The sequence below is a fragment of the Pseudophryne corroboree genome, chromosome 12, assembly GCF_028390025.1.
Source record: "Pseudophryne corroboree isolate aPseCor3 chromosome 12, aPseCor3.hap2, whole genome shotgun sequence".
NCBI classification, from domain to species: Eukaryota; Metazoa; Chordata; class Amphibia; order Anura; family Myobatrachidae; genus Pseudophryne; species Pseudophryne corroboree.
The window spans coordinates 6,080,727-6,108,336 of record NC_086455.1 but is presented as its reverse complement, the minus strand read 5'-3'; the positions used below and the strand labels follow the sequence as shown (position 1 = coordinate 6,108,336).

The following is a 27,610-nucleotide window of genomic DNA, read 5'->3' as shown; positions in this document are numbered from 1 at the left end:
ATAGGATGGTAGTACGGGGGGCGGGGTTTCGTCCCTGGGGAGGTCACCTGACCTGAGGGAACGCGGAAGCGCCGTTGGCAAGGGGGAGATGGCGCCCAACAAGAGCAACTGGCTGTCCGGGGTCAACGTGGTTCTGGTGATGGCCTATGGGAGCCTGGTGAGGAGGGGGCTCTGCCCCGGGGGACGAGGTGGCAGGAGGCCCCTCCGTATACAGGGAGGGCTTTCTCCCCATACACAGAGTAACCCCTCCCATACAGTATATACAGGGGGCCATACACTATATACAGAGAGACCCCCATACAGTATATACAGGGGGCCATACACTATATACAGAGAGAGACCCCCATACAGTATATACAGGGGGGCCATACACTATATACAGAGAGACCCCCATACAGTATATACAGGGGGCCATACACTATATACAGAGAGAGACCCCCATACAGTATATACAGGGGGGCCATACACTATATACAGAGAGACCCCCATACAGTATATACAGGGGGCCATACACTATATACAGAGAGACCCCCATACAGTATATACAGGGGGCCATACACTATATACAGAGAGAGACCCCCATACAGTATATACAGGGGGGCCATACACTATATACAGAGAGACCCCCATACAGTATATACAGGTGCCATACACTATATACAGAGAGACCCCCATACAGTATATACAGGGGGCCATACACTATATACAGAGAGACCCCCATACAGTATATACAGGGGGGCTATACACTATATACAGAGAGAGACCCATATACAGGGGGGCCATACACTATATACAGAGAGACCCCCGTACAGTATATACAGGGGCCATACACTATATACAGAGAGACCCCCATACAGTATATACAGGGGGCCATACACTATATACAGAGAGACCCCCATACAGTATATACAGGGGGCCATACACTATATACAGAGAGAGACCCCCATACAGTATATACAGGGGGGCCATACACTATATACAGAGACCCCCATACAGTATATACAGGGGCCATACACTATATACAGAGAGACCCCCATACAGTATATACAGGGGGCCATACACTATATACAGAGAGACCCCCATACAGTATATACAGGGGGGCCATACACTATATACAGAGAGAGACCCCCATACAGTATATACAGGGGGGCCATACACTATATACAGAGAGACCCCCATACAGTATATACAGGGGCCATACACTATATACAGAGAGAGACCCCCATACAGTATATACAGGGGGCCATACACTATATACAGAGATAGACCCCCTTACAGTATATACAGAGAGAGACCCCCATACAGTATATACAGGGGCCATACACTATATAGAGAGAGACCCCCATACAGTATATACAGGGGGCCATACACTATATCCAGAGAGAGACCCCCATACAGTATATACAGGGGGGCCATACACTATATATAGAGAGACCCCCATACAGTATATACAGGGGGGGCATACACTATATACAGAGAGAGACCCCCATACAGTATATACAGGGGGGCCATACACTATATACAGAGAGACCCCCATACAGTATATACAGGGGCCGTACAATATATATAGAGAACCCCATACAGTATATACAGGGGATCCCCCATATAGAGAGCCCCTAATACAGTATATACAGGGGTCCTTACACTAGGAACAGAGAGACCCCCATACAGTATATACAGGGGATCCCCCATATAGTGAGCCCCTGATACAGTATATACAGGGGTCCTTACACTAGGTACAGAGAGACCCCCATACAGTATATACAGGGGTCCTTACACTAGGTACAGAGAGACCCCCATACAGTATATACAGGGGTCCTTACACTAGGTACAGAGAGACCCCCCATACAGTATATACAGGGGATCCCCCATATAGTGAGCCCCTGATACAGTATATACAGGGGCCCATACACTATATACAGAGAGAGACCCCCATACAGTCTATACAGGGGGCCATACACTATATACAGGGAGAAATTCCCATACAGTCTATACAGGGGCCATACACTATATACAGAGAGACCCCCATACACTATATACAGGGGGGCCATACACTATATACAGAGAGAGAACCCCATACAGTATATACAGGGGTCCATACACTATATACAGAGAGACCCCCATACAGTATATACAGGGGATCCCCCATATAGAGAGCCCCCCATACAGTATATACAGGGGTCCATACACTAGGTACAGAGAGACCCCCATACAGTATATACAGGGGTTCCCCCATATAGAGAGCCCCCCATACAGTATATACAGGGGTCCTTACACTAGGTACAGAGAGAGACCCCCATACAATATATACAGGGGTTCCCCCATATAGAGAGCCCCCCATACAGTATATACAGGGGTCCTTACACTAGGTACAGAGAGAGACCCCCATACAGTATATACAGGGGATCCCCCATATAGAGAGCCCCTGATACAGTATATACAGGGGTCCATACACTAGGTACAGAGAGAGACCCCCATACAGTATATACAGGGGATCCCCCATATAGAGAGCCCCCCATACAGTATATACAGGGGTCCATACACTAGGTACAGAGAGAGACCCCCATACAGTATATACAGGGGTTCCCCCATATAGAGAGCCCCCCATACAGTATATACAGGGGTCCATACACTAGGTACAGAGAGACCCCCATACAGTATATACAGGGGTCCTTACACTAGGTACAGAGAGACCCCCCATACAGTATATACAGGGGATCCCCCATATAGTGAGCCCCTGATACAGTATATACAGGGGCCCATACACTATATACAGAGAGAGACCCCCATACAGTCTATACAGGGGGCCATACACTATATACAGGGAGAAATTCCCATACAGTCTATACAGGGGCCATACACTATATACAGAGAGACCCCCATACACTATATACAGGGGGGCCATACACTATATACAGAGAGAGAACCCCATACAGTATATACAGGGGTCCATACACTATATACAGAGAGACCCCCATACAGTATATACAGGGGATCCCCCATATAGAGAGCCCCCCATACAGTATATACAGGGGTCCATACACTAGGTACAGAGAGACCCCCATACAGTATATACAGGGGTTCCCCCATATAGAGAGCCCCCCATACAGTATATACAGGGGTCCTTACACTAGGTACAGAGAGAGACCCCCATACAATATATACAGGGGTTCCCCCATATAGAGAGCCCCCCATACAGTATATACAGGGGTCCTTACACTAGGTACAGAGAGAGACCCCCATACAGTATATACAGGGGATCCCCCATATAGAGAGCCCCTGACACAGTATATACAGGGGTCCATACACTAGGTACAGAGAGAGACCCCCATACAGTATATACAGGGGATCCCCCATATAGAGAGCCCCCCATACAGTATATACAGGGGTCCATACACTAGGTACAGAGAGAGACCCCCATACAGTATATACAGGGGTTCCCCCATATAGAGAGCCCCCCATACAGTATATACAGGGGTCCATACACTAGGTACAGAGAGACCCCCATACAGTATATACAAGGGTTCCCCCAGATAGAGAGCCCCCGATACAGTATATACAGGGGTCCATACACTAGGTACAGAGAGACCCCCATACAGTATATACAGGGGTTCCCCCATATAGAGAGCCCCCGATACAGTATATACAGGGGATCCCCCATATAGAGAGCCCCCCCATACAGTATATACAGGGGTCCATACACTAGGTACAGAGAGACCCCTATACAGTATATACAGGGGTTCCCCCATAAAGAGAGCCCCCGATACAGTATATACAGGGGTCCTTACACTAGGTACAGAGAGACCCCCATACAGTATATACAGGGGTCCTTATACTAGGTACAGAGAGACCCCCATACAGTATATACAGGGGATCCCCCATATAGAGAGTCCCTGATACAGTATATACAGGGGTCCTTACACTAGGTACAGAGAGACCCCCATACAGTATATACAGGGGATCCCCCATATAGAGAGCCCCTGATACAGTATATACAGGGGCCCTTACACTAGGTACAGAGAGAGACCCCCATACAGTATATACAGGGGTCCTTACATTAGGCATAGAGAGAGACCCCCATACAGTATATACAGGGGATCCCCCATATAGAGAGCCCCTGATACAGTATATACAGGGGCCCTTACACTAGGTACAGAGAGAGACCCCCATACAGTATATACAGGGGTCCTTACACCAGGCACAGAGAGAGAGCCCCATACAGCATAAACACTAGATACAGAGAGAGACCCCCATACAGTATATACAGGGGGCCATATACTATATGCAGAGAGACCCCCCCCCCCTACAGTATATACAGGAGGCTCTTCCATGTACAGAGAGACCCTCATACAGTAGATACAGACCCCCACACAGTAGATACAGGAGCCTCTACCATGTACAGAGAGACCCCCATACAGTAGATACAGACCCCCACACAGTAGATACAGACCCCCACACAGTAGATAAAGGAGGCTCTTCCATGTACAGAGAGACCCCCATACAGTAGATACAGACCCCCACACAGTAGATACAGACCCCCACACAGTAGATAAAGGAGGCTCTTCCATGTACAGAGAGACCCCCATACAGTAGATACAGACCCCCACACAGTAGATACAGACCCCCACACAGTAGATAAAGGAGGCTCTTCCATGTACAGAGAGACCCCCATACAGTAGATACAGACCCCCACACAGTAGATACAGGAGCCTCTACCATGTACAGAGAGACCCCCATACAGTAGATACAGACCCCCACACAGTAGATACAGGAGCCTCTACCATGTACAGAGAGACCCCCATACAGTAGATACAGACCCCCACACAGTAGATACAGGAGCCTCTACCATGTACAGAGAGACCCCCATACAGTAGATACAGACCCCCACACAGTAGATACAGGAGCCTCTACCATGTACAGAGAGACCCCCACACAGTAGATACAGACCCCCACACAGTAGATACAGGAGGCTCTTCCATGTACAGAGAGACCCCATACAGTAGATACAGGAGCCTCTTTCATGTACAGGGGGTCATACATTATATACAGAGAGACCCTTCATACAGTATATACAGGAGCCTCTCCCATGTACAGGGGGCCATACACTATATACAGAGAGACCCTCCAATTACAGGGGGCCATTCACTATATACAGGGGCAACCTCATACAGTAAATACAAGGGGCCTCCCTTAGACTATATACTGGGGCACCTACATACACTATATTCAGGTGAGCCCGCTTACACTATATACAGGCAGCAGACATCATACACACTATATAGGTGAGTGCACACTACACTATATACAGGGGGGCATGCCCAGGGTCCCTCATACAGCATATAGAGGGGTCAGTGATTAGGTGCATGTACTGTATAGATGAGTGCACACTACATTATATATATATGGGGCATGCCCAGGGTCCCTCATGCAGCATATACAGGGGTCAGTGATTAGGTGTATGTACTATATAGATGAGTGCACACTACATTATATACATGGGGCATGCCCAGGGTCCCTCATACAGCATATACAGGGGTCAGTGATTAGGTGTATGTACTATATAGATGAGTGCACACTACATTATATATATGGGGCATGCCCAGGGTCCCTCATACAGCACATACAGGGGTCAGTGATTAGGTGTATGTACTGTATAGATGAGTGAACACTACATTATATACATGGGGCATGCCCAGGGTCCCTCATACAGCATATACAGGGGTCAGTGATTAGGTGTATGTACTATATAGATGAGTGCACACTACATTATATACATGGGGCATGCCCAGGGTCCCTCATACAGCATATACAGGGGTCAGTGATTAGGTGTATGTACTATATAGATGAGTGCACACTACATTATATACATGGGGCATGCCCAGGGTCCCTCATACAGCATATACAGGGGTCAGTGATTAGGTGTATGTACTATATAGATGAGTGCACACTACATTATATACATGGGGCATGCCCAGGGTCCCTCATGCAGCATATACAGGGGTCAGTGATTAGGTGTATGTACTATATAGATGAGTGCACACTACATTATATACATGGGGCATGCCCAGGGTCCCTCATACAGCATATACAGGGGTCAGTGATTAGGTGTATGTACTATATAGATGAGTGCACACTACATTATATACATGGGGCATGCCCAGGGTCCCTCATACAGCATATACAGGGGTCAGTGATTAGGTGTATGTACTATATAGATGAGTGCACACTACATTATATACATGGGGCATGCCCAGGGTCCCTCATACAGCATATACAGGGGTCAGTGATTAGGTGTATGTACTATATAGATGAGTGCACACTACATTATATACATGGGGCATGCCCAGGGTCCCTCATACAGCATATACAGGGGTCAGTGATTAGGTGTATGTACTATATAGATGAGTGCACACTACATTATATACATGGGGCATGCCCAGGGTCCCTCATACAGCATATACAGGGGTCAGTGATTAGGTGTATGTATTATATTAGATGGACACTAGTGTTGCTGAATGGGCTTTTTAGAGTTCTATTCCATTGTTATTGCTGAGCCCAATAGTGGTCTCTGTAGGGGACAACCTAAAGCTGTCCCTAAGGGAGGGTGAGCTCAGAAGTAGCGGCGCTCAGCATGTTACATCCAAAACCGGCGCCTTCCACCACTCTGCACTGCTGTGTCTGCAGAATGTTGTGTCCCGTAGGCCAGGTGACTGCTCAGCTACTCTGGCAGAATGCGACCTTCCCTTGTGAGAAGATCCATGTACCACCACCTTCTTGACCAGTCCGGTACAACCAGGGAGCATCACTAGCAAAGTTCACATTACACAGTACAATGGGGAAAAAATCAAACGGATATAAAGACAAGACAATGTAGTGAGCAACAGCTAGTAACCCAAGCATTAAATGTCCCAGTGCCCTGTAGCGGGCGCACAGAGGAGATGCCACCAACCAATCTCCTGAGAGCTGGCATTATATAAGGGGATAAGATGAGATGAGGAGGGAGGACAAATGGTCCCTGCAGGCTGTTAGAGAGTCTGATAGGGTGAAGGAGAGAGTTCCAGAGGAAAGGAGTATCACAGGACATGTGAGTTTGAGGAGGCCATCAGTGCACAGGCAAGATGACACTCCGGAGCGGAGAGGGGAACAAGGAGTGTGCACTGAGATGAGGTCAGAGGGGGAGGAAAGATCGACTGCTGAGGGCAGTTGGGACGAGATGAGCAGCATTGGGGATAGATAGGGGAGAGGCAGATGTAACAGGAAGTTGCAGTAGTCCAGACAGGAAACGATTAGGGCATGATAAGATATTTGGTTTAAATGGATGAAAATCAATTATTTGACAAGTGTATGCATGCGGAAGTAGGCTGTTTGCTAGTGATGCTGAGTATTGTATTACAGGGGATCAGTGATGAGATGGCGGGGTCCATTGATGATCAGTGATGAGATGGCGGGGTCCATTGATGATCAGTGATGAGATGGCGGGGTCCCACCAGTACATTAGAGTAGACATAGCTATCCTGAGCATTGTTACGTACATATATAAAGCCCTCCACCCCCCTCTCTTACTGCAGGTGTTTGTTCTTCTGTTCATCTTTGTGAAGAGACAGATAATGCGTTTTGCCATGAAGTCCCGCAGAGGACCCCATGTTCCGGTGGGACACAATGCCCCCAAGGTACACAGGCGTAGCGGTTGATGGGGAGGGGACAGCTGTCGTTTCGCTGTCATTTGCTCTCATTTTCTTGTTCTTTTCTCTATCGTCCTAGTGGATGCTGGGGTTCCTGAAAGGACCATGGGGAATAGCGGCTCCGCAGGAGACAGGGCACAAAAAGTAAAGCTTTTCCAGATCAGGTGGTGTGCACTGGCTCCTCCCCCTATGACCCTCCTCCAGACTCCAGTTAGATTTTTGTGCCCGGCCGAGAAGGGTGCAATTCTAGGTGGCTCTCATAAAGAGCTGCTTAGAGAAAGTTTAGCTTAGGTTTTTTATTTTACAGTGATTCCTGCTGGCAACAGGATCACTGCAACGAGGGACAGAGGGGAGAAGAAGTGAACTCACCTGCGTGCAGGATGGATTGGCTTCTTGGCTACTGGACATCAGCTCCAGAGGGACGATCACAGGTACAGCCTGGATGGTCACCGGAGCCGCGCCGCCGGCCCCCTTGCAGATGCTGAAGTAAGAAGAGGTCCAGAATCGGCGGCTGAAGACTCCTGCAGTCTTCTAAAGGTAGCGCACAGCACTGCAGCTGTGCGCCATTTTCCTCTCAGCACACTTCACACGCAGTCACTGAGGGTGCAGGGCGCTGGGGGGGGGCGCCCTGGGAGGCAAATGTAAACCTATATAAAGGCTAAAAATACCTCACATATAGCCCCCAGAGGCTATATGGAGATATTTAACCCCTGCCTGTATTCACAAAATAGCGGGAGACGAGCCCGCCGAAAAAGGGGCGGGGCCTATCTCCTCAGCACACGGCGCCATTTCCTCTCACAGCTCCGCTGGTCAGGACGGCTCCCAGGTCTCTCCCCTGCACTGCACTACAGAAACAGGGTAAAACAGAGAGGGGGGGCAAATTTAATGGCAATATCTTGATATATATAAAGCAGCTATAAGGGAGCACTTATTATAAGGCTATCCCTGTCATATATAGCGCTTTTTGGTGTGTGCTGGCAGACTCTCCCTCTGTCTCCCCAAAGGGCTAGTGGGTCCTGTCTTCGTTTAGAGCATTCCCTGTGTGTCTGCTGTGTGTCGGTACGTGTGTGTCGACATGTATGAGGACGATATTGGTGTGGAGGCGGAGCAATTGCCAAATATGGGGATGTCACCTCCTAGGGGGTCGACACCAGAATGGATGCCTTTATTTATGGAATTACGGGATAGTGTCAACACGCTAAAGCAGTCGTTTGACGACGTGAGGCGGCCGGACAATCAATTAGTGCCTGTCCAGGCGCCTCAAACACCGTCAGGGGCTGTAAAACGCCCTTTGCCTCAGTCGGTCGACACAGACCCAGACACAGGCACTGATTCCAGTGGTGACGGTGACGAATCAACCGTATTTTCCAGTAGGGCCACACGTTATATGATTTTGGCAATGAAGGAGGCGTTACATTTAGCTGATACTACAGGTACCACTAAACAGGGTATTATGTGGGGTGTGAAAAAACTACCTATAGTTTTTCCTGAATCAGAAGAACTAAATGAGGTATGTGATGAAGCGTGGGTTGCCCCTGATAAAAAGCTGATAATTTCAAAGAAATTATTGGCATTATACCCTTTCCCGCCAGAGGTTAGGGAGCGCTGGGAAACACCTCCTAGGGTGGACAAGGCGCTAACACGCTTATCAAAACAAGTGGCGTTACCTTCTCCTGAGACGGCCGCACTTAAAGATCCATCAGATAGGAGGATGGAAAATATCCAAAAAAGTATATACACACATGCAGGTGTTATACTACGACCAGCTATAGCGACTGCCTGGATGTGCAGTGCTGGGGTAGTTTGGTCAGAGTCCCTGATTGAAAATATTGATACCCTGGACAGGGACAATATTTTACTGTCGTTAGAACAAATAAAGGATGCATTTCTTTATATGCGTGATGCACAGAGGGATATCTGCACACTGGCATCACGGGTAAGTGCTATGTCCATTTCGGCCAGAAGAGCTTTATGGACGCGACAGTGGACAGGCGATGCGGATTCAAAACGGCATATGGAAGTTTTGCCGTATAAAGGGGAGGAGTTATTTGGAGTCGGTCTATCAGATTTGGTGGCCACGGCTACAGCCGGGAAATCCACCTTTCTACCTCAAGTCACTCCCCAACAGAAAAAGACACCGACTTTTCAACCGCAGCCCTTTCGTTCCTTTAAAAATAAGAGAGCAAAGGGCTATTCATATCTGCCACGAGGCAGAGGTCGAGGGAAGAAACAGCAACAGGCAGCTCCTTCCCAGGAACAGAAGCCTTCCCCGGCTTCTACAAAAGCCTCAGCATGACGCTGGGGCTTCTCAAGCGGACTCGGGGACGGTGGGAGGTCGTCTCAAAAATTACAGCGCGCAGTGGGCTCACTCGCAGGTAGATCCCTGGATCCTGCAGATAATATCTCAGGGGTACAGGTTGGAATTAGAGACAGATCCACCTCGCCGTTTCCTGAAGTCGGCTTTACCAACGTCCCCTTCCGAAAGGGAGACGGTTTTGGAAGCCATTCACAAGCTGTACTCTCAGCAGGTGATAGTCAAGGTACCTCTTCTACAACAAGGGAAGGGGTATTATTCCACTCTTTTTGTGGTACCGAAGCCGGATGGCTCGGTAAGGCCTATTCTAAATCTGAAGTCCTTGAACCTGTACATAAAGAAGTTCAAGTTCAAGATGGAGTCACTCAGAGCAGTGATAGCGAACCTGGAAGAGGGGGACTTTATGGTATCCTTGGACATCAAGGATGCGTATCTCCACGTTCCAATTTACCCCTCACACCAGGGGTACCTCAGGTTCGTTGTACAAAACTGTCACTATCAGTTTCAGACGCTGCCGTTTGGTTTGTCCACGGCACCTCGGGTCTTTACAAAGGTAATGGCCGAGATGATGATTCTTCTTCGAAGAAAAGGCGTATTAATTATCCCATACTTGGACGATCTCCTAATAAGGGCAAGGTCCAGAGAACAGCTAGAGATGGGATTAGCAATATCTCAAGAGGTGCTAAAGCAGCACGGATGGATTCTGAATATTCCAAAATCCCAATTAATGCCGACAACTCGTCTGCTGTTCCTAGGGATGATTCTGGACACGGTTCAGAAAAAGGTTTTTCTTCCCGAGGAAAAAGCCAAGGAGTTATCCGACCTGGTCAGGAATCTCCTAAAACCAGGAAAGGTGTCTGTACATCAATGCACGCATCTTCAGATGCACCTGCGGATAACCCTGTCTCCAAGGACAAGGGTATCTCTTCTGTGGTGGTTGCAGAGGGCTCATCTATTGGAGGGCCGCAGATTCGGCATACAGGATTGGATCCTGGTGACCACGGACGCCAGCCTGAGAGGCTGGGGAGCAGTCACACAAGGAAGAAACTTCCAGGGAGTGTGGTCGAGCCTGGAAAAGTCTCTTCACATAAACATTCTGGAACTAAGAGCAATCTACAATGCTCTAAGCCAGGCGGAACCTCTGCTTCAAGGAAGACCGGTGTTGATCCAGTCGGACAACATCACGGCAGTCGCCCATGTAAACAGACAGGGCGGCACAAGAAGCAGGAGTGCAATGGCAGAAGCTGCCAGGATCCTTCGCTGGGCGGAGAATCACGTGATAGCACTGTCAGCAGTGTTCATCCCGGGAGTGGACAACTGGGAAGCAGACTTCCTCAGCAGACACGATCTTCACCCGGGAGAGTGGGGACTTCATCCAGAAGTTTTCCACATGCTAATAAACCGTTGGGAAAGACCAATGGTGGACATGATGGCGTCTCGCCTCAACAAAAAACTGGACAGGTATTGCGCCAGGTCAAGAGATCCGCAGGCAATAGCTGTGGACGCGCTGGTAACACCTTGGGTGTACCAGTCGGTGTATGTGTTTCCTCCTCTGCCTCTCATACCAAAGGTATTGAGAATCATACGGCAAAGCGGAGTAAGAACGATACTAGTGGCTCCGGATTGGCCAAGAAGGTCTTGGTACCCGGAACTTCAAGAGATGGTCACGGACGATCCGTGGCCTCTACCTCTAAGACAGGACCTGCTTCAGCAGGGACCGTGTCTATTCCAAGACTTACCGCGGCTGCGTTTGACGGCATGGCGGTTGAACGCCAGATCCTAAAAGGAAAAGGCATTCCAGAAGAAGTCATTCCTACCTTGATTAAGGCAAGAAAGGAAGTCACCGCGAAGCATTATCACCGCATTTGGCGGAAATATGTTGCGTGGTGCGAGGATCGGAGTGCTCCGACGGAGGAATTTCAACTGGGTCGTTTCCTACATTTCCTGCAATCAGGATTGTCTATGGGTCTCAAATTGGGATCTATTAAGGTTCAAATTTCGGCCCTGTCAATATTCTTCCAAAAAGAATTGGCCTCAGTTCCTGAGGTCCAGACTTTTGTCAAAGGAGTACTGCATATACAGCCTCCTGTGGTGCCTCCGGTGGCACCGTGGGATCTAAATGTAGTTTTAGATTTCCTCAAATCCCATTGGTTTGAACCACTAAAAAATGTGGATTTGAAATATCTCACATGGAAAGTGACTATGTTACTGGCCCTGGCGTCCGCCAGGAGAGTATCTGAACTGGCGGCTTTATCTTATAAAAGCCCTTATTTAATTTTCCATTCGGATAGGGCAGAGCTGCGGACGCGTCCGCATTTTCTCCCTAAGGTGGTATCAGCGTTTCACCTGAACCAGCCTATTGTAGTGCCTGCGGCTACAAGCGACTTGGAGGACTCCAAGTTGTTGGACGTTGTCAGAGCTTTAAAAATATACATTTCAAGGACGGCTGGAGTCAGAAAATCTGACTCGCTGTTTATACTGTATGCACCCAACAAGTTGGGTGCGCCTGCTTCTAAGCAGTCGATTGCTCGTTGGATTTGTAACACAATTCAACTTGCACATTCTGTGGCAGGCCTGCCACAGCCTAAATCTGTTAAGGCCCATTCCACAAGGAAGGTGGGCTCATCTTGGGCGGCTGCCCGAGGGGTCTCGGCATTACAACTCTGCCGAGCAGCTACGTGGTCAGGGGAGAACACGTTTGTAAAATTCTACAAATTTGATACCCTGGCAAAGGAGGACCTGGAGTTCTCTCATTCGGTGCTGCAGAGTCATCCGCACTCTCCCGCCCGTTTGGGAGCTTTGGTATAATCCCCATGGTCCTTTCAGGAACCCCAGCATCCACTAGGACGATAGAGAAAATAAGAATTTACTTACCGATAATTCTATTTCTCGGAGTCCGTAGTGGATGCTGGGCGCCCATCCCAAGTGCGGATTATCTGCAATACTTGTACATAGTTATTGTTAACTAATTCGGGTTATTGTTTAGGGAGCCATCTTTCAGAGGCTCCTCTGTTATCATACTGTTAACTGGGTTTAGATCACAAGTTGTACGGTGTGATTGGTGTGGCTGGTATGAGTCTTACCCGGGATTCAAAATCCTCCCTTATTGTGTACGCTCGTCCGGGCACAGTACCTAACTGGAGTCTGGAGGAGGGTCATAGGGGGAGGAGCCAGTGCACACCACCTGATCTGGAAAAGCTTTACTTTTTGTGCCCTGTCTCCTGCGGAGCCGCTATTCCCCATGGTCCTTTCAGGAACCCCAGCATCCACTACGGACTCCGAGAAATAGAATTATCGGTAAGTAAATTCTTATTTTTACACTCAGGACTTGAAGGAAGAGATCGATAACCGGCTGTCCAAGGTCCAGGACATAAAGTTTGAACCCCGTCTCTTGGCAGAAGGAGACGACCGGATGCTCCAGCTGGACACACCAGGTCAGGACAGTATGCATCATAGTGGGCATCCCCCTCTGTGCACAATGCGCGCGTTTCCCCCTCTGTGCACAATGCGCGCGTTTCCCCCTCTGTGCACAATGCGCGCGTTTCCCCCTCTGTGCACTGCGCCCGCGTTTCCCCCTTTGTGCACAATGCGCGCGTTTCCCCCTCTGTGCACTGCGCCCGCGTTTCCCCCTCTGTGCACTGCGCCCGCGTTTCCCCCTCTGTGCATTTCCCCCTTCTGTGCACTGCGCCCGCGTTTCCCCCTCTGTGCACAATGCGCGCGTTTCCCCCTCTGTGCACAATGCGCGCGTTTCCCCCTCTGTGCACTGCACCCACGTTTCCTCCACTGTGCACTGCGCCCGCGTTTCCCCTTCTGTGCACTGCGCCCGCGTTTCCCCCTCTGTGCACAATGCGCGCGTTTCCCCCTCTGTGCACAATGCGCGCGCTTCCCCCTCTGTGCACTTCCCCCGCGTTTCCCCCTCTGTGCACTTCCCCCGCGTTTCCCCCTCTGTGCACTTCCCCCGTGTTTCCCCCTCTGTGCACAATGAGCGCGTTTCCCCCTCTGTGCACTGCGCCCGCGTTTCCCCCACTGTGCACTGCGGCAGAAGGAGACGACCGGATGCTCCAGCTGGACACACCAGGTCAGGACAGTATGCATCATAGTGGGCATCCCCCTCTGTGCACAATGCGCGCGTTTCCCCCTCTGTGCACAATGCGCGCGTTTCCCCCTCTGTGCACAATGCGCGCGTTTCCCCCTCTGTGCACTGCGCGCGCGTTTCCCCCTCTGTGCACTGCGCCCGCGTTTCCCCCTCTGTGCACAATGCGCGCGTTTCCCCCTCTGTGCACTGCGCCCGCGTTTCCCCCTCTGTGCACTGCGCCCGCGTTTCCCCCTCTGTGCATTTCCCCCTTCTGTGCACTGCGCCCGCGTTTCCCCCTCTGTGCACAATGCGCGCGTTTCCCCCTCTGTGCACTGCGCCCACGTTTCCTCCACTGTGCACTGCGCCCGCGTTTCCCCTTCTGTGCACTGCGCCCGCGTTTCCCCCTCTGTGCACAATGCGCGCGTTTCCCCCTCTGTGCACAATGCGCGCGCTTCCCCCTCTGTGCACTTCCCCCGCGTTTCCCCCTCTGTGCACTTCCCCCGTGTTTCCCCCTCTGTGCACAATGAGCGCGTTTCCCCCTCTGTGCACAATGAGCGCGTTTCCCCCTCTGTGCACTGCGCCCGCGTTTCCCCCACTGTGCACTGCGCCCGCGTTTCCCCCACTGTGCACAATTAGCGCATTTCCCCCTCTGTGCACTGCGCCCGCGTTTCCCCCTCTGTGCATTTCCCCCTTCTGTGCACTGCGCCCGCGTTTCCCCCTCTGTGCACAATGCGCGCATTTCCCCCTCTGTGCACAATGCGCGCGTTTCCCCCTCTGTGCACTGCGCCCACGTTTCCTCCTCTGTGCACTGCGCCCGCGTTTCCCCTTCTGTGCACTGCGCCCGTTTCCCCCTCTGTGCACAATGCGCGCGTTTCCCCCTCTGTGCACAATGCGCGCGCTTCCCCCTCTGTGCACTTCCCCCGCGTTTCCCCCTCTGTGCACTTCCCCCGCGTTTCCCCCTCTGTGCACTTCCCCCGTGTTTCCCCCTCTGTGCACAATGAGCGCGTTTCCCCCTCTGTGCACAATGAGCGCGTTTCCCCCTCTGTGCACTGTGCCCGCGTTTCCCCCACTGTGCACTGCGCCCGCGTTTCCCCCACTGTGCACTGCGCCCGCGTTTCCCCCTCTGTGCACTGCACCCGCTTTTCCCCCTCTGTGCACTGCGCCCGCGTTTCCCCCTCTGTGCACTGCGCCCGCGTTTCCCCCTCTGTGCACTGCGCCCGCGTTTCCCCCTCTGTGCACTGCACCCGCTTTTCCCCCTCTGTGCACTGCGCCCGCGTTTCCCCCTCTGTGCACTGCGCCGCGTTTCCCCCTCTGTGCACAGCGAGCGTGTTTCCCCCTCTGTGCACATTGCGCGCGTTTCCCCCTCTGTGCACATTGCGCGCGTTTCCCCCTCTGTGCACAATGCGCGCGTTTCCCCCTCTGTGCACAATGCGCGCGTTTCCCCCTCTGTGCACAATGCGAGCGTTTCCCCCTCTGCACAATGTGCGCGTTTCCCCCTCTGTGCACAATGCGCGCGTTTCCCCCTCTGTGCACTGCGCCCGCGTTTCCCCCTCTGTGCACTGCGCCTGCGTTTCCCCCTCTGTGCACTGCGCCCGCGTTTCCCCCTCTGTGCACTGCGCCCGCATTTCCCCCTTCTGTGCACTGCGCCCGCGTTTCCCCCTCTGTGCACAATGCGCGCGTTTCCCCCTCTGTGCACAATGCGCGCATTTCCCCCTCTGTGCACTGCGCCCGCGTTTCCCCCTCTGTGCGTTTCCCCCTCTGTGCACAATGAGCGCGTTTCACCCTCTGCACAATGAGTGCGTTTCCCCCTCTGTGCACTGCGCCCGCGTTTCCCCCTCTGTGCACTGCGCCCGCTTTTCCCCCTCTGTGCACTGCGCCCGCGTTTCCCCCTCTGTGCACTGCGCCCGCGTTTCCCCCTCTGTGCACTGCGCCCGGGTTTCCCCTTCTGTGCACTGCGCCCGGGTTTCCCCTTCTGTGCACTCCGCGTTTCCCCCTCTGTGCACTGCTCCGCGTTTCCCCCTCTGTGCACAGCGAGCGCCCCCCCCCCCCCCGTGCACAGCGAGCGCGTCTCCCCCCCCCCCCCCCCCGTGCACAGCGAGCGCGTTCCCCCCCCCCCCCCGTGCACAGTGAGCGTGTTTCCCCCCCTGTGCACAGCGAGCGCTTACCCCCCCCCCTGTGCACAGCGAGCGCGTTTCTCCCCCCCTGTGCACAGCGAGCGCGTTTCTCCCCCCCCTGTGCACAGCGAGCGCGTTTCTCCCCCCCCTGTGCACAGCGAGCGCGTTTCCCTCACTGTGCACAGCGAGCGCCCCCCCCCCCCCCCCTGTGCACAGCGAGCGCCTTTTTCTCCTCTGTGCACAGTGCCCGCGTTTCCCCTTCTGTGCGCGATGCCCGCGTTTACCCCTCGGCGCAGTGTCCCTTCCGTCCTCACCTCTGCCTTCGTCTTCCAGGCTGCTACAATTATCTGTACAGGATGAAGACGCTGGATGCTGTGAAAGACTCGGGTAAACGTCTTTGCGGTAAATGGGTTTGCACAGAGAATGCTTGTTTGTTGATGCTGTACATGCATTGTATAATCTAGCCATTAGGTGGCACTGTTCTGTGGATTCTGTGTCTCATTCTTTATTACGCCTAAACTACAAGAGGATACCTGTGGATCTCCAGGTGTTGTCAAACTACAAGTGCCAGCATGTATTACCAGCTAAAAATACGGGCAGATTCATCAGAGCCGGCTGTCACATGATACCATAGAGTGTGAAACAGATAACGCCAGCGCTGCTGTTTCTTAGAGACATAGGGCCTAAACCCCAACTGCTGCCCCTCCCACAGCCCGCCCACAAACCACTGTATGTATACTGTATATAGCAAGCCCACCGACCTCCTTCATTACCACCTCCATCCGCCTCTTTAAGTAATGTTTCCCACTCCATCTCCCCTCCATGCTACCTCTGTTCAGGCGACAACAGCATTGCCCCCATGTAAATACGTGTCTGCGTCATACGGAACCCCCCCCCCCTCTTCCCGTAACTCATCATTAGGGAGATGAGGGGGATAGTTGAGACAGATAAACAGGGAGGGACAAGACAGACAAATGTGGGAACAAATATGAGATGGGTGTGAAAGAGCGTCGGGAGGGGGGAGGGAGATGAGACACGTGGGAAGGGACAGATATGAGAGGGAGATTGATGTGGGGTGGGGACAGGGGACAGGGAGAGGGACAGAGATGAGACACAGAGGAAGGGACAGATATGAGAGAGACACAGATGTGGGATGAGTACAGAGATGAGACACAGAGGAAGGGACAGATATGAGAGGGACACAGATGTGGGATGAGGACAGAGATGAGACACAGAGGAAGGGACAGACATGAGAGAGACAGATGTGGGATGATGACATAGATGAGACACAGAGGAAGGGACAGACATGAGAGAGACAGATGTGGGATAGGGACAGAGATGAGACAGAGGAACGGACAAATATAAGAAGGAGATTGATGTGGGGTGGGGACAGAGGTCAGGGAGAGGGACAGATATGAGAGGGAGATTGATGTGGGGTGGGGTCAGGGAGAGGGACAGAGATGAGACACAGATGAAGGGACAGATATGAGAGGGAGACAGATGTGGGATGAGGACAGAGATGAGACACAGAAGAAGAAACAGATATGAGAGGGAGATGGATGTGGGATGAGGACAGAGGTCGGGGATAGAGAGATGAGACAAGCACATACTTGGATGGAGACACTGCACCTTCCTAAGAGCAATTGTGTGACCAATGGTGGCGCCTAAAGACGCACCAATCAGTATTACAGCGCTGACAGTGTGCGTCTTGTTCCCTGCACATTGGGCCACATGGATGTACACAAGGGAAGTCTTGTAGCAGCATTTGCATAAAGTCGCATGAATGACCTGAATTAACCTACAAATTGGATCATACGTTTCTAACTGCAATGTAAGCATCTGTCCTCCGGTTGGGGCTGATCTGTTTGAACCACAGATTATTGATTATTGGGATCATTAGAAGATCACACATTGGCAGAGGAGGAAATAGCATCGCTGTAGATATTGGTTTGTGTAATATATAGTGTGTCAAGATTCGTCCATTACACACTACAAGATAAAGCCCCTTTTCTGTGTTGCAGACATCCCCTTCCAGGAGAACCGCAAGTACCCCAAATCTCTAGTCGGAAAGAACTTCCGAGCGTACCTGCTGGAGCTGAGGAACTCCGGCTCGCCCTTCAGGAGTGTGCGGAAGACGTTGCTGGACACCCTGTTGGACCGATATGACTCAGCCCGATACGGCACTGGGGTAAGAGCACGCACTCCTCTGCCCCAGCCAGTCGCGTCTCATTTATTTATTTAATGACCAAAAAAAGATCTTTTCATTTGGACTGAAAGTAATAATAACGTGGCAGTCAGTGCGCCCTTCAATGGGAGGTATCCTGTTAGCCGTGAAATTGTGGCAGTTTTTCTCGCAATTTTTATTCACGTCTATCGTGCGAAAATGGCGCTCATGTTTTTCACAGTGTCCTATTCCAAAATGGCGAAAACGGGATTTGAGTGATAATTCTAGCCGGCAAAAGCGGTGATAAGTATAGGAGAAAATCTGGAAATCTGCCTGTACCCCCCCCCCAAAAAGCAAAACTAATATAGAAAAACATTATAGAAGTCTATTATTGGTTACAATGAAAATATTTGGTGTAATTAAAATAAGTCAAATGTCTGTTATATGTATTTATTAAATGTAAAAAAAAATGATAGAAAGCACTTAAAAAAAAAAAAAAATAATTAACTTCTAGTGCCTAATTTAGTCATTCAGGGGGGTGTCCCAGGGGTTCTAAACCAAACCCTGACATTTTTAGCTCAAAATAGGGATTTTGCACAGAGATGGTGAAGAGAAATCCGCGATAAGCCCTATGGAGACTTATCACCGGTAATGAGGCTAATAGGTTAGCGCCCAATGGCCCTCATTCCGAGTTGATCGCTCGCTAGCTGCTTTTAGCAGCCGTGCAAACACTAAGCCGCCGCCCTCTGGGAGTGTATCTTAGCTGAGCAGAAGTGCGAACGAAAGGATCGCAGCGCTGCTACAAAAAAAATAAGAATTTACTTACCGATAATTCTATTTCTCGTAGTCCGTAGTGGATGCTGGGGACTCCGTCAGGACCATGGGGAATAGCGGGCTCCGCAGGAGACAGGGCACATCTAAAAAGCTTTTTAGGTCACATGGTGTGTACTGGCTCCTCCCCCTATGACCCTCCTCCAAGCCTCAGTTAGGTACTGTGCCCGGACGAGCGTACACAATAAGGAAGGATCTTGAATCCCGGGTAAGACTCATACCAGCCACACCAATCACACCGTACAACTTGTGATCTGAACCCAGTTAACAGTATGATAACAAAACGAAGTAGCCTCCGAAAAGATGGCTCACAACAATAGTAATAACCCGATTTTTGTAACAATAACTATGTACAAGCATTGCAGACAATCCGCACTTGGGATGGGCGCCCAGCATCCACTACGGACTACGAGAAATAGAATTATCGGTAAGTAAATTCTTATTTTCTCTAACGTCCTAGTGGATGCTGGGGACTCCGTCAGGACCATGGGGATTATACCAAAGCTCCCAAACGGGCGGGAGAGTGCGGATGACTCTGCAGCACCGAATGAGAGAACTCCAGGTCCTCCTTAGCCAGAGTATCAAAATTTGTAAAATTTTACAAACGTGTTCTCCCCTGACCACGTAGCTGCTCGGCAAAGTTGTAATGCCGAGACTCCTCGGGCAGCCGCCCAGGATGAGCCCACCTTCCTTGTGGAATGGGCATCTACATATTTCGTCTGTGGCAGGCCTGCCACAGAATGTGCAAGCTGAATTGTACTACAAATCCAGCGTGCAATAGACTGCTTAGAAGCATGAGCACCCAGCTTGTTGGGTGTATACAGTATAAACAGCAAGTCAGACTTTCTGACTCCAGCCGTCCTAACTATATATATATATATATATATATTTTTAGGGCCCTGACCACGTCTAGTAACTTGGAGTCCTCCAAGTCCCTAGTAGCCGCAGGCACCACAAGAGGTTGTTTCAGGTGAAAACGCTGACACCCCTTCATGAAGAAACTGGAGACGAGTCCCAGTTCTGTCCTGTTCAAATGGAAAATTTTAATATGGGCTTTTGTAAGACAAAGCCGCCCATTCTGACAATCGCCTGGCCGAGGCCAGGGCTAACAACATGGTCACTTCCCATGTGAGATATTTGTCAACAGCATGGTCACTTTCCATGTGAGATATTTCAAATCCACAGATTTGAGCGGTTCAAACCAATATGATTTTAAGAAATCCCAACACTATGTTGAGATCTCACGGTGCCCCTAGGGGCACAAAAAAGCTGTATATGCAATACATCCTTTACAATCTGGACTTCAGGAACTGAAGTCAATTCTTTCTGGAAGAAAATCTACAGGGCCGAAATTTAAATGTTAATGAACCCCAATTTGAGGTCCAAAACACTCCTGTTTTCAGGAAGTGTAGAAATCGACCTAGTTGAATTTCCGTCGTGGAGCCTTCCTGGCCTCACCCACGCAACATATTTTCACCACATGTGGTGATGACGTTGTGCGGTCACCTCCTTCCTGGCTTTGACCAGGGTAGGTATGACCTCTTATGGAATGCCTTTTCCCCTCAGGATCCGGCATTCAACCGCCATGCCGTCAAACGCAGCCGCGGTAAGTCTTGGAATAGACATGGTACTTGCTGAATCAAGTCCCTTCTTAGCTCCCCAGGCCCTTAGTCCTCTGTGAGCATTTCTTGAAGTTCCGGGTACCAAGTCCCTCTTGGCCAATCCGGAGCCACTAGTATAGTTCATACTCCTCTATGTCTTATAATTCTCAATACCCTGGTTATGAGAAACAGAGGAGGGAACACATACACAGACTGGTACACCCACGGTGTTACCAGAACATCCGCAGCTATCGCCTGAAGGTCTCATGACCTGGCGGAATACCTGTCCCGTTTTTGTTCGGGCGGGACGCCATCATGTCCACCTTTGGTCTTTGCCAACGGTCCACAATCATGTTGAAAAACTTCCCTATGAAGTTTCCACTCTCCCGGGTGGAGGTCATGCCTGCTGAGGAAGTCTGCTTCCCAGTCGTCCACTCCCGGAAAGAACACTGCTGACAGTGCTATCACATGATTTTCCGCCTAGCGAAAAATCCTTGCAGTTTTCACTGCCCTCCTGCTTCTTGTGCCGCCCTTCTGTTTACGTGGGCGACTGCCGTGATGTTATCCCACTGGATCAATACCGGCTGACCTTGAAGCAGAGGTCTAGCTAAGTTTAGAGCATTATAAATTTGCTCTAAGCTTATTTATGCGGAGAGAATTCTCCAGACTTAATCACACTTCCCTGGAAATTTTTTCCCTGTGTGACTGTTCCCCAGCCTCTCAGGCTGGCCTCCGTGGTCACCGGCATCCAATCCTGAATGCCGAATCTGCGGCCCTCTAGAAGATGAGCACTCTGTAATCACCACAGGAGAGACACCCTTTTCCTTGGATATAGGGTTATCCGCTGATGCATCTGAGGATGCGATCCGGACCATTTGTCCAGCAGATCCCACTGAAGAGTTCTTGCGGGAAATCTGCCGAATGGAATTGCTTCGTAAGAAGCCACCATTTTTACCAGGACTCTTGTGCAATGATGCACTGACACTTTTCCTGGTTTTAGGAGGATCCCGATTAGCTCGGATAACTCCCTGGTTTTCTCCACTGGGAGAAACACGTTTTTCTGGACTGTGTCCAGAATCTTCCCTAGGAACAGTAGACGTGTCGTCGGAAAAAGCTGCGATTTTGGAATATTTAGAATCCACTCGTGCTGTCGTAGAACTACTTAAGATAGTGCTACTCCGACCTCCAACTGTTCTCTGGACCTTGCCCTTATCAGGAAAGCGTCCATGTTTCTTTTAAGAAAAATCATCATTCCGGCCATTACCTTGGTAAAGACCCGGGGCGCCGTGGACCATCCAAACGGCAGCGTCTGAACTGATAGTGACAGTTCTGTACCAGGAACCTGAAGTACCCTTGGTGAGAAGGGCAAATTTGGACCTGTAGGTAAACGTCCCTGATATCCAGTGACATCATATCGTCCCCTTCTTCCTGGTTCGCTATCACTGCTCCGAGTGACTCCATCTTGATTTGAACGCTTGTATGTAAGTGTTCAAATATTTCAGATCTCACCGAGCCGGTTGGCTTCAGTACCACAATATAGTGTGGAATACTACCCCCTTCCTTGTTGTAAGAAGGGTACTTTGATTATCACCTGCTGGGAATACAGCCTGTGAATTGTGTGAGGGGGAGACGTCTCGAATTTCCAATGTACACCTGGGATATTACATGTAGGATCCCGGAGTTCCCTTGCGAGTGTTACTGAAACTCTTGAGATGACCCCCTACCGCACCTGAGTCCGCTTGTACGGCCCCAGCGTTATGCTGCGGACTTGGCAGAAGCCGTGAGGAGCTTCTGTTCCTGGGAATGAGCTGCTTGCTGCAGTCTTCTTCCCTTTCCTCTCCCCCTGGGCAGATATGACTGGCCTTCGCCCGCCTGCCCGTATGGGGACGAAAGGACTGAGACTGAAAAGACTGTGTCCTTTTCTGCCAATATGTGACTCGGGGTAACAAAAGGTGGATTTTTCAGCTGTTGCCATGGCCACCAGGTCCAATGGACCGCCCCTTTATACGGCAATACTTCCATCTGCCGTCTGGAATCTGCCTCACCTGACCACTGTCGTGTCTTCGTCTGGCAGATATGTACATCACATTTACTCTTTGATGCCAGAATGCAAATATGCCTCTGCGCATCACACATATATAGAAATGCATCCCTAAAATGCTCTATAGACAATAAAATCCTGTCCCTGTCAAGGGTATCAAAATTTTCAGTCAGGAAATCCGACCAAGCCCCCTCAGCGCTGCACATCCAGGCTGAGGCGATTGCTGGTCGTAGTATAACACCAGTATGTGTGTATATACTGTTATGATATTTTTCAGCTTCCTATCAGCTGGCTCCTTGAGGGCGGCCGTATCTGGAAACGGTAACGCCATGTTTTTTATATGCGTGTGAGCGCCTTGTCCACCCTAAGGTGTGTTTTCCAACTCGCCCTTACTACTGGCGGGAAAAAGGGTATACCGCCCATAACTTTCTGTCGGAGGAACCCCACGTATCATCACACACTTCATTTAATTTATCTGATTCAGGCAAAACTACAAGTAGTTTATTCCCACCCTACAAAATACCCTTATTTGTGGTACTTGTGGTATCAGAAATACGTAACACCTCCTTCATTGCCCTTAACATGTAACTTGTGGCCCTAAAGGAAAAATACGTTTGTTTCTTCACCGTCGACACTGGGGTCAGTGTCCGTGTCAGTGTCTGTCGACCGACTGTGTCTGAGACGCCTGGACCGATACTAATTTGTCCGCCGGCTGTCTCATGTCGTCAACCGGCTTGCAGCGTGTTGACATTATCACGTAATTCCATAAGTAAGCCATCCATTCTGGTGTCGACTCCCTAGAGAGTGACATCACCATTACAGGCAATTTTCTCCGTCTCCTCACCAACATTTTCCTCATACATGTCGACACACACGTACCGACCTACAGCACACACATACAGGGAATGCTCTGATAGAGGACAGGACCCACTAGCCCTTTGGGGAGACAGAGGGAGAGTTTGCCAGCACACACCAAAAGCGCCATAATGTATATAACAACCCTAGAAGGTGTTGTTTCTATATATGGGCTCTTAATATATAATTATATCGCCAATTTATGCCCCCCTTCTCTTTAACCCTGTTTCTGTAGTGCAGGGGAGAGTGGGAGCCTTCCTCACCAGCGGAGCTGGTCAGGAAAATGGCGCTGAGTGCTGAGGAGAATAAGCTCCGCCCCTTTCACGGCGGGCTTTTCTCCCGGTTATTAGGAAAACTGGCCTGGGTTAAATACATACATATAGCCTTAATGGCTATATGTGATGTATTTATTTGCCAAATAGGTATTTATATTGCTGCCCAGGGCGCCCCCAGCAGCGCCCTGCACCCTCCGTGACCGTGTCAGTGAGCCGTGTAGCAACAATGGCGCACAGCTGCAGTGCTGTGCGCTACCTCTCTGAAGACTGTGAAGTCTTCTGCCGCCTGTTTCCGGACCTCCGTTCCGCCGTCTTTCTTCAGCGTCTGTAAGGGGGATCGGCGGCGCGGCTCCGGGACGAACCCCAGGCTGACCTGTGTTCCGACTCCCTCTGGAGCTCAGTGTCCAGTAGCCTAAAACTTCAATCCTCCTGCACGCAGGTGAGTTGCAAGTCTCTCCCCTAAGTCCCTCGTTGCAGTGATCCTGTCGCCAGCAGGAATCACTGATTAGAAACCTAAAAAAAAACTTTACTAAACAGCTCCTTAAGAGAGCCATCCAGTTTGCACCCTTCTCGGACGGGCACAAAAACCTAACTGAGGCTTGGAGGAGGGTCATAGGGGGAGGAGCCAGTACACACCATGTGACCTAAAAAGCTTTTTAGATGTGCCCTGTCTCCTGCGGAGCCCGCTATTCCCCATGGTCCTGACGGAGTCCCCAGCATCCACTAGGACGTTAGAGAAAGATTGTGCAGTTTCTGAGCAGCTCCAGACTAAAGCCTAGTACCCACGGGCCGATGCAGGAGAGATGTGTGCTGACGAACCGCTCAGCACACATCTCTCCTGCCGCTCAGCACAGCGCGATCTGTGCTGAGCGTGCGGGGGGAGACGGGGGGGCCGCTCACTGCACCCAGCGGGTGAAGTGAGCGACCCGCTAGATTGGCCTGCATGCAGGCCAATCTAGCAGCAGCGATAGCGATGTGCGGGGCCGCGCATCGCTATCGCTGAGGGGGCTACACACGGAGCGATCATGCTGATATTCTAAGCAATCTAGTCAGCTTAGAAGTGAGTACCCCCCTTTACTCCTAGCTAGCGATCACTTCAGACTGTTTAGTTCCTGTTTTGACGTCACAAACACGCCCTGCGTTCGGCCAGCCACGCCTACGTTTCCCCAGGCACGCCTATGTTTTTATCCGACACACCTGCGTTTTTACACACACTCCCCGAAAACGGTCAGTTACCACCCAGAAACGCCCCATTCATGTCAATCACTCTGCGGCCAGCACTGCGACTGAAAAGCATCGCTAGACCCTGTGTGAAACTACATTGGCTTTTGTGAAAGTGTGTCGCGCATGCGCACTGCGCCCCATGCGCATGCGCAGAAGTGCCGCTTTTTTAACTAATCGCTGCGCTGCGAACGAAAGCAGCTAGCGATCAACTCGGAATGAGGGCCAATGTGTCTTACATTGTGTTCTGTTATTTTGACACCTAATGTACATGGAAAGTTTCTCTACTTTGGGGAGACCATACAAATTAGATCTATACTTATTTTTGACAATATATAATTGAGGTTGTTTTTTAGTCAGAGTCGCCTCCGCCCATTGCTTAATGACTATACAGATATATTTGTATTTTCACAGCAACTGTTGGTTTGCGATACCTGCCGGTGAAATAATTACCAGTTACACTGTTATAGTTTTTGTATTTTTCTACTGACGGCTAATTTGGGACTTTTTATACCTATTAGCTCCTCCACCTCCCCCCCCTGATCACTTCTGGTAAGGGGGGGGGGGTCAAGAGGCCGAAGTCCCATGTTCAGTTCTTGGTAGCGTAATCATTTCTTATATTCTCAGTATTACAGTTGTTCTGCATTTATTATCTGGAAACTAAAGACTCGGGATAACCCTTCTTTTCTTATAGGTGTATGGAAAAACGGATCATGAAAAGTTTGTGGAGGCGTTGTCGGAGCTGTCTGCATAGTAAGATGTCTTCTTCCTCCTCCTCATGTAGCCTGAGCGCTGGTTTTTATGTGGGGATAATAATCTCTTTCCTGCATTATTTTCCACAGTGTGAAGACCAGAGATGCGGGAAGTCACCGGCAGCGCCAGTCTGCAGCCAGAGACCTGACTTCCTCCCCGGACACCTCCGGATCCCCCACCATCCAGGTGACGTACCTGCCCTCCAGCCAGAAGACCAAGAGACCCAAACACTTCCTGGAGTTGAAGAGTTTTAAAGACAACTACAACACGTTAGAAAGCACCTTGTGACTCTGGCGGACCCTGTTACGTGGGTTCTGTGAGCCATTCCCTCACCGGTTCCTAGGTCATATTATGAGCCGCTCACCAGAAGGTCGTTATTTAGCTCTCTCAGTGAGAGAGCGCCCCCTGCAGGGCAATGTGAGCAATGCAACGGCTGGATTAAATTTGTGGTCATCACTGACTCGTATGAACTTCCCCACACGAGAGAGAAGAAAAACAGTATTAATGCATAGAGTCAGCGCGGAGATAATCCTGACGCCAAGTATCGTGCTTGTGGCAGTGTTGTGTCTTGTTCTAGAAGAGTCGGATGACTACAGAGCGTTACAAAGCCCTCCGATAAACCCACATGTTGCTGGTGTTAAGCTTCACGGCTAAATGACCCTGAACCAATGACATCTGCACGCGGTGCAGTGATGCCCAACAATCCGCATGTTGCACCCGCTGGCCACAGGCGCGAAGCCGTCAGGAAGTAATTGCCGGTTTAGTTTAGTAACTGTACATATGGGTCTGTAAATAAGTTGTGTGCGTACACCCGCTGTTGAGGGGTGTATCTTTTGTATCTTTCATGTGCAGTATTAAATCAGAACATTGATTATCCCTGGTCTGCCGTCATTAATCTTACTTTCTGTGAGGGACATACTGTGCATTTATTTTTTATATGCGAATCCAATAAAAACGGCACTCAGAGATAATATGGTGAAAAGTCAAGTATATTCATTAACGTTTCGGGGCAGTGTTCAAAATATTTAGGCAGATGTGGGAAATAATGCTGTAACGTAAGAATGCTCTCAAAAATAGAAGTGTTAACAGTTTATGTTTTATCAATTAAAATACAAAGTGAATGAATAGAAGAGAAATCTAAATCAAATCAATATTTGTTGTGACCACCGTCTGCCTTCAAAACAGCATCAATTCTTCTAGGTACACTTGCACACAGGTTTTGAAGGAACTCGGCAAGGAGGCTGTTCCAACATCTTGGAAAACTAACCCCAGATCTGTGGATGTAGCTTGCTCACATCCTTCTGTCTCTTCATGTAATCCCAGGCAGACTCAATGATGTTGAGATCAGGGCTCTGTAGGGGCCATATCGTCACTTCCAGGACTCCTTGTTCTTCTTTACGCTGAAGATAGTTCTTAATGACATTGGTTGTATGTTTGGGGTCGTTGTCCTGCTGCAGAAAAAATTTGGAGCCAATCAGACGCCTCCCTGATGGTATTGCATGATGGATAAGTACCTGCCTGTATTTCTCAGCACTGAAGAACAAAGAAACGGGCAACGTTGAGGATCGTAGACGCAATGGTCAGCCAAGGAAACTTAGTGCATCAGATGAAAGACACATCATGCTTACTTCCCATCGAAATCGGAAGATTTCCAGCAGTGGCATCAGCTCAGAACTGGCACAAA

General features: G+C 50.2%; 1 protein-coding gene across 3 annotated transcripts; it reads left to right on the top strand.

Annotated features, from left to right (window-relative positions):
* The first annotated feature begins 10 nt into the window (after positions 1 to 10).
* Positions 11 to 26,802, top strand: C12H1orf43 (chromosome 12 C1orf43 homolog). Of its 3 annotated transcripts, none has more exons than XM_063946796.1 (7): positions 18 to 157; positions 7,569 to 7,670; positions 13,322 to 13,430; positions 16,519 to 16,572; positions 18,207 to 18,373; positions 25,868 to 25,926; positions 26,016 to 26,802. In XM_063946796.1, the coding sequence occupies exons 1-7, from the start codon at positions 89 to 91 to the stop codon at positions 26,212 to 26,214; spliced, it is 759 nt and encodes a 252-aa protein (XP_063802866.1). In that variant the 5' UTR covers positions 18 to 88; the 3' UTR covers positions 26,215 to 26,802. The 3 variants fall into 3 exon arrangements, with proteins under 3 accessions (XP_063802867.1, XP_063802866.1, XP_063802865.1); XM_063946795.1 differs by having other exon boundaries at positions 16,519 to 16,587; XM_063946797.1 differs by lacking the exon at positions 7,569 to 7,670 and having other exon boundaries at positions 11 to 157; positions 16,519 to 16,587.
* The last annotated feature ends 808 nt before the right edge of the window (positions 26,803 to 27,610 follow it).

What these genes read in the sequence shown, in the direction of transcription:
- C12H1orf43 (XM_063946795.1), top strand. Translation starts at nt 89, where the DNA reads ATGGCGCCCAACAAGAGCAACTGGCTGTCCGGGGTCAACGTGGTTCTG. An exon ending in TGATGGCCTATGGGAGCCTG is followed by an intron (nt 158 to 7,568) that starts GTGAGGAGGGGG and finishes CTCTTACTGCAG; the next exon opens with GTGTTTGTTCTTCTGTTCAT. An exon ending in CTCGGGTAAACGTCTTTGCG is followed by an intron (nt 16,588 to 18,206) that starts GTAAATGGGTTT and finishes TCTGTGTTGCAG; the next exon opens with ACATCCCCTTCCAGGAGAAC.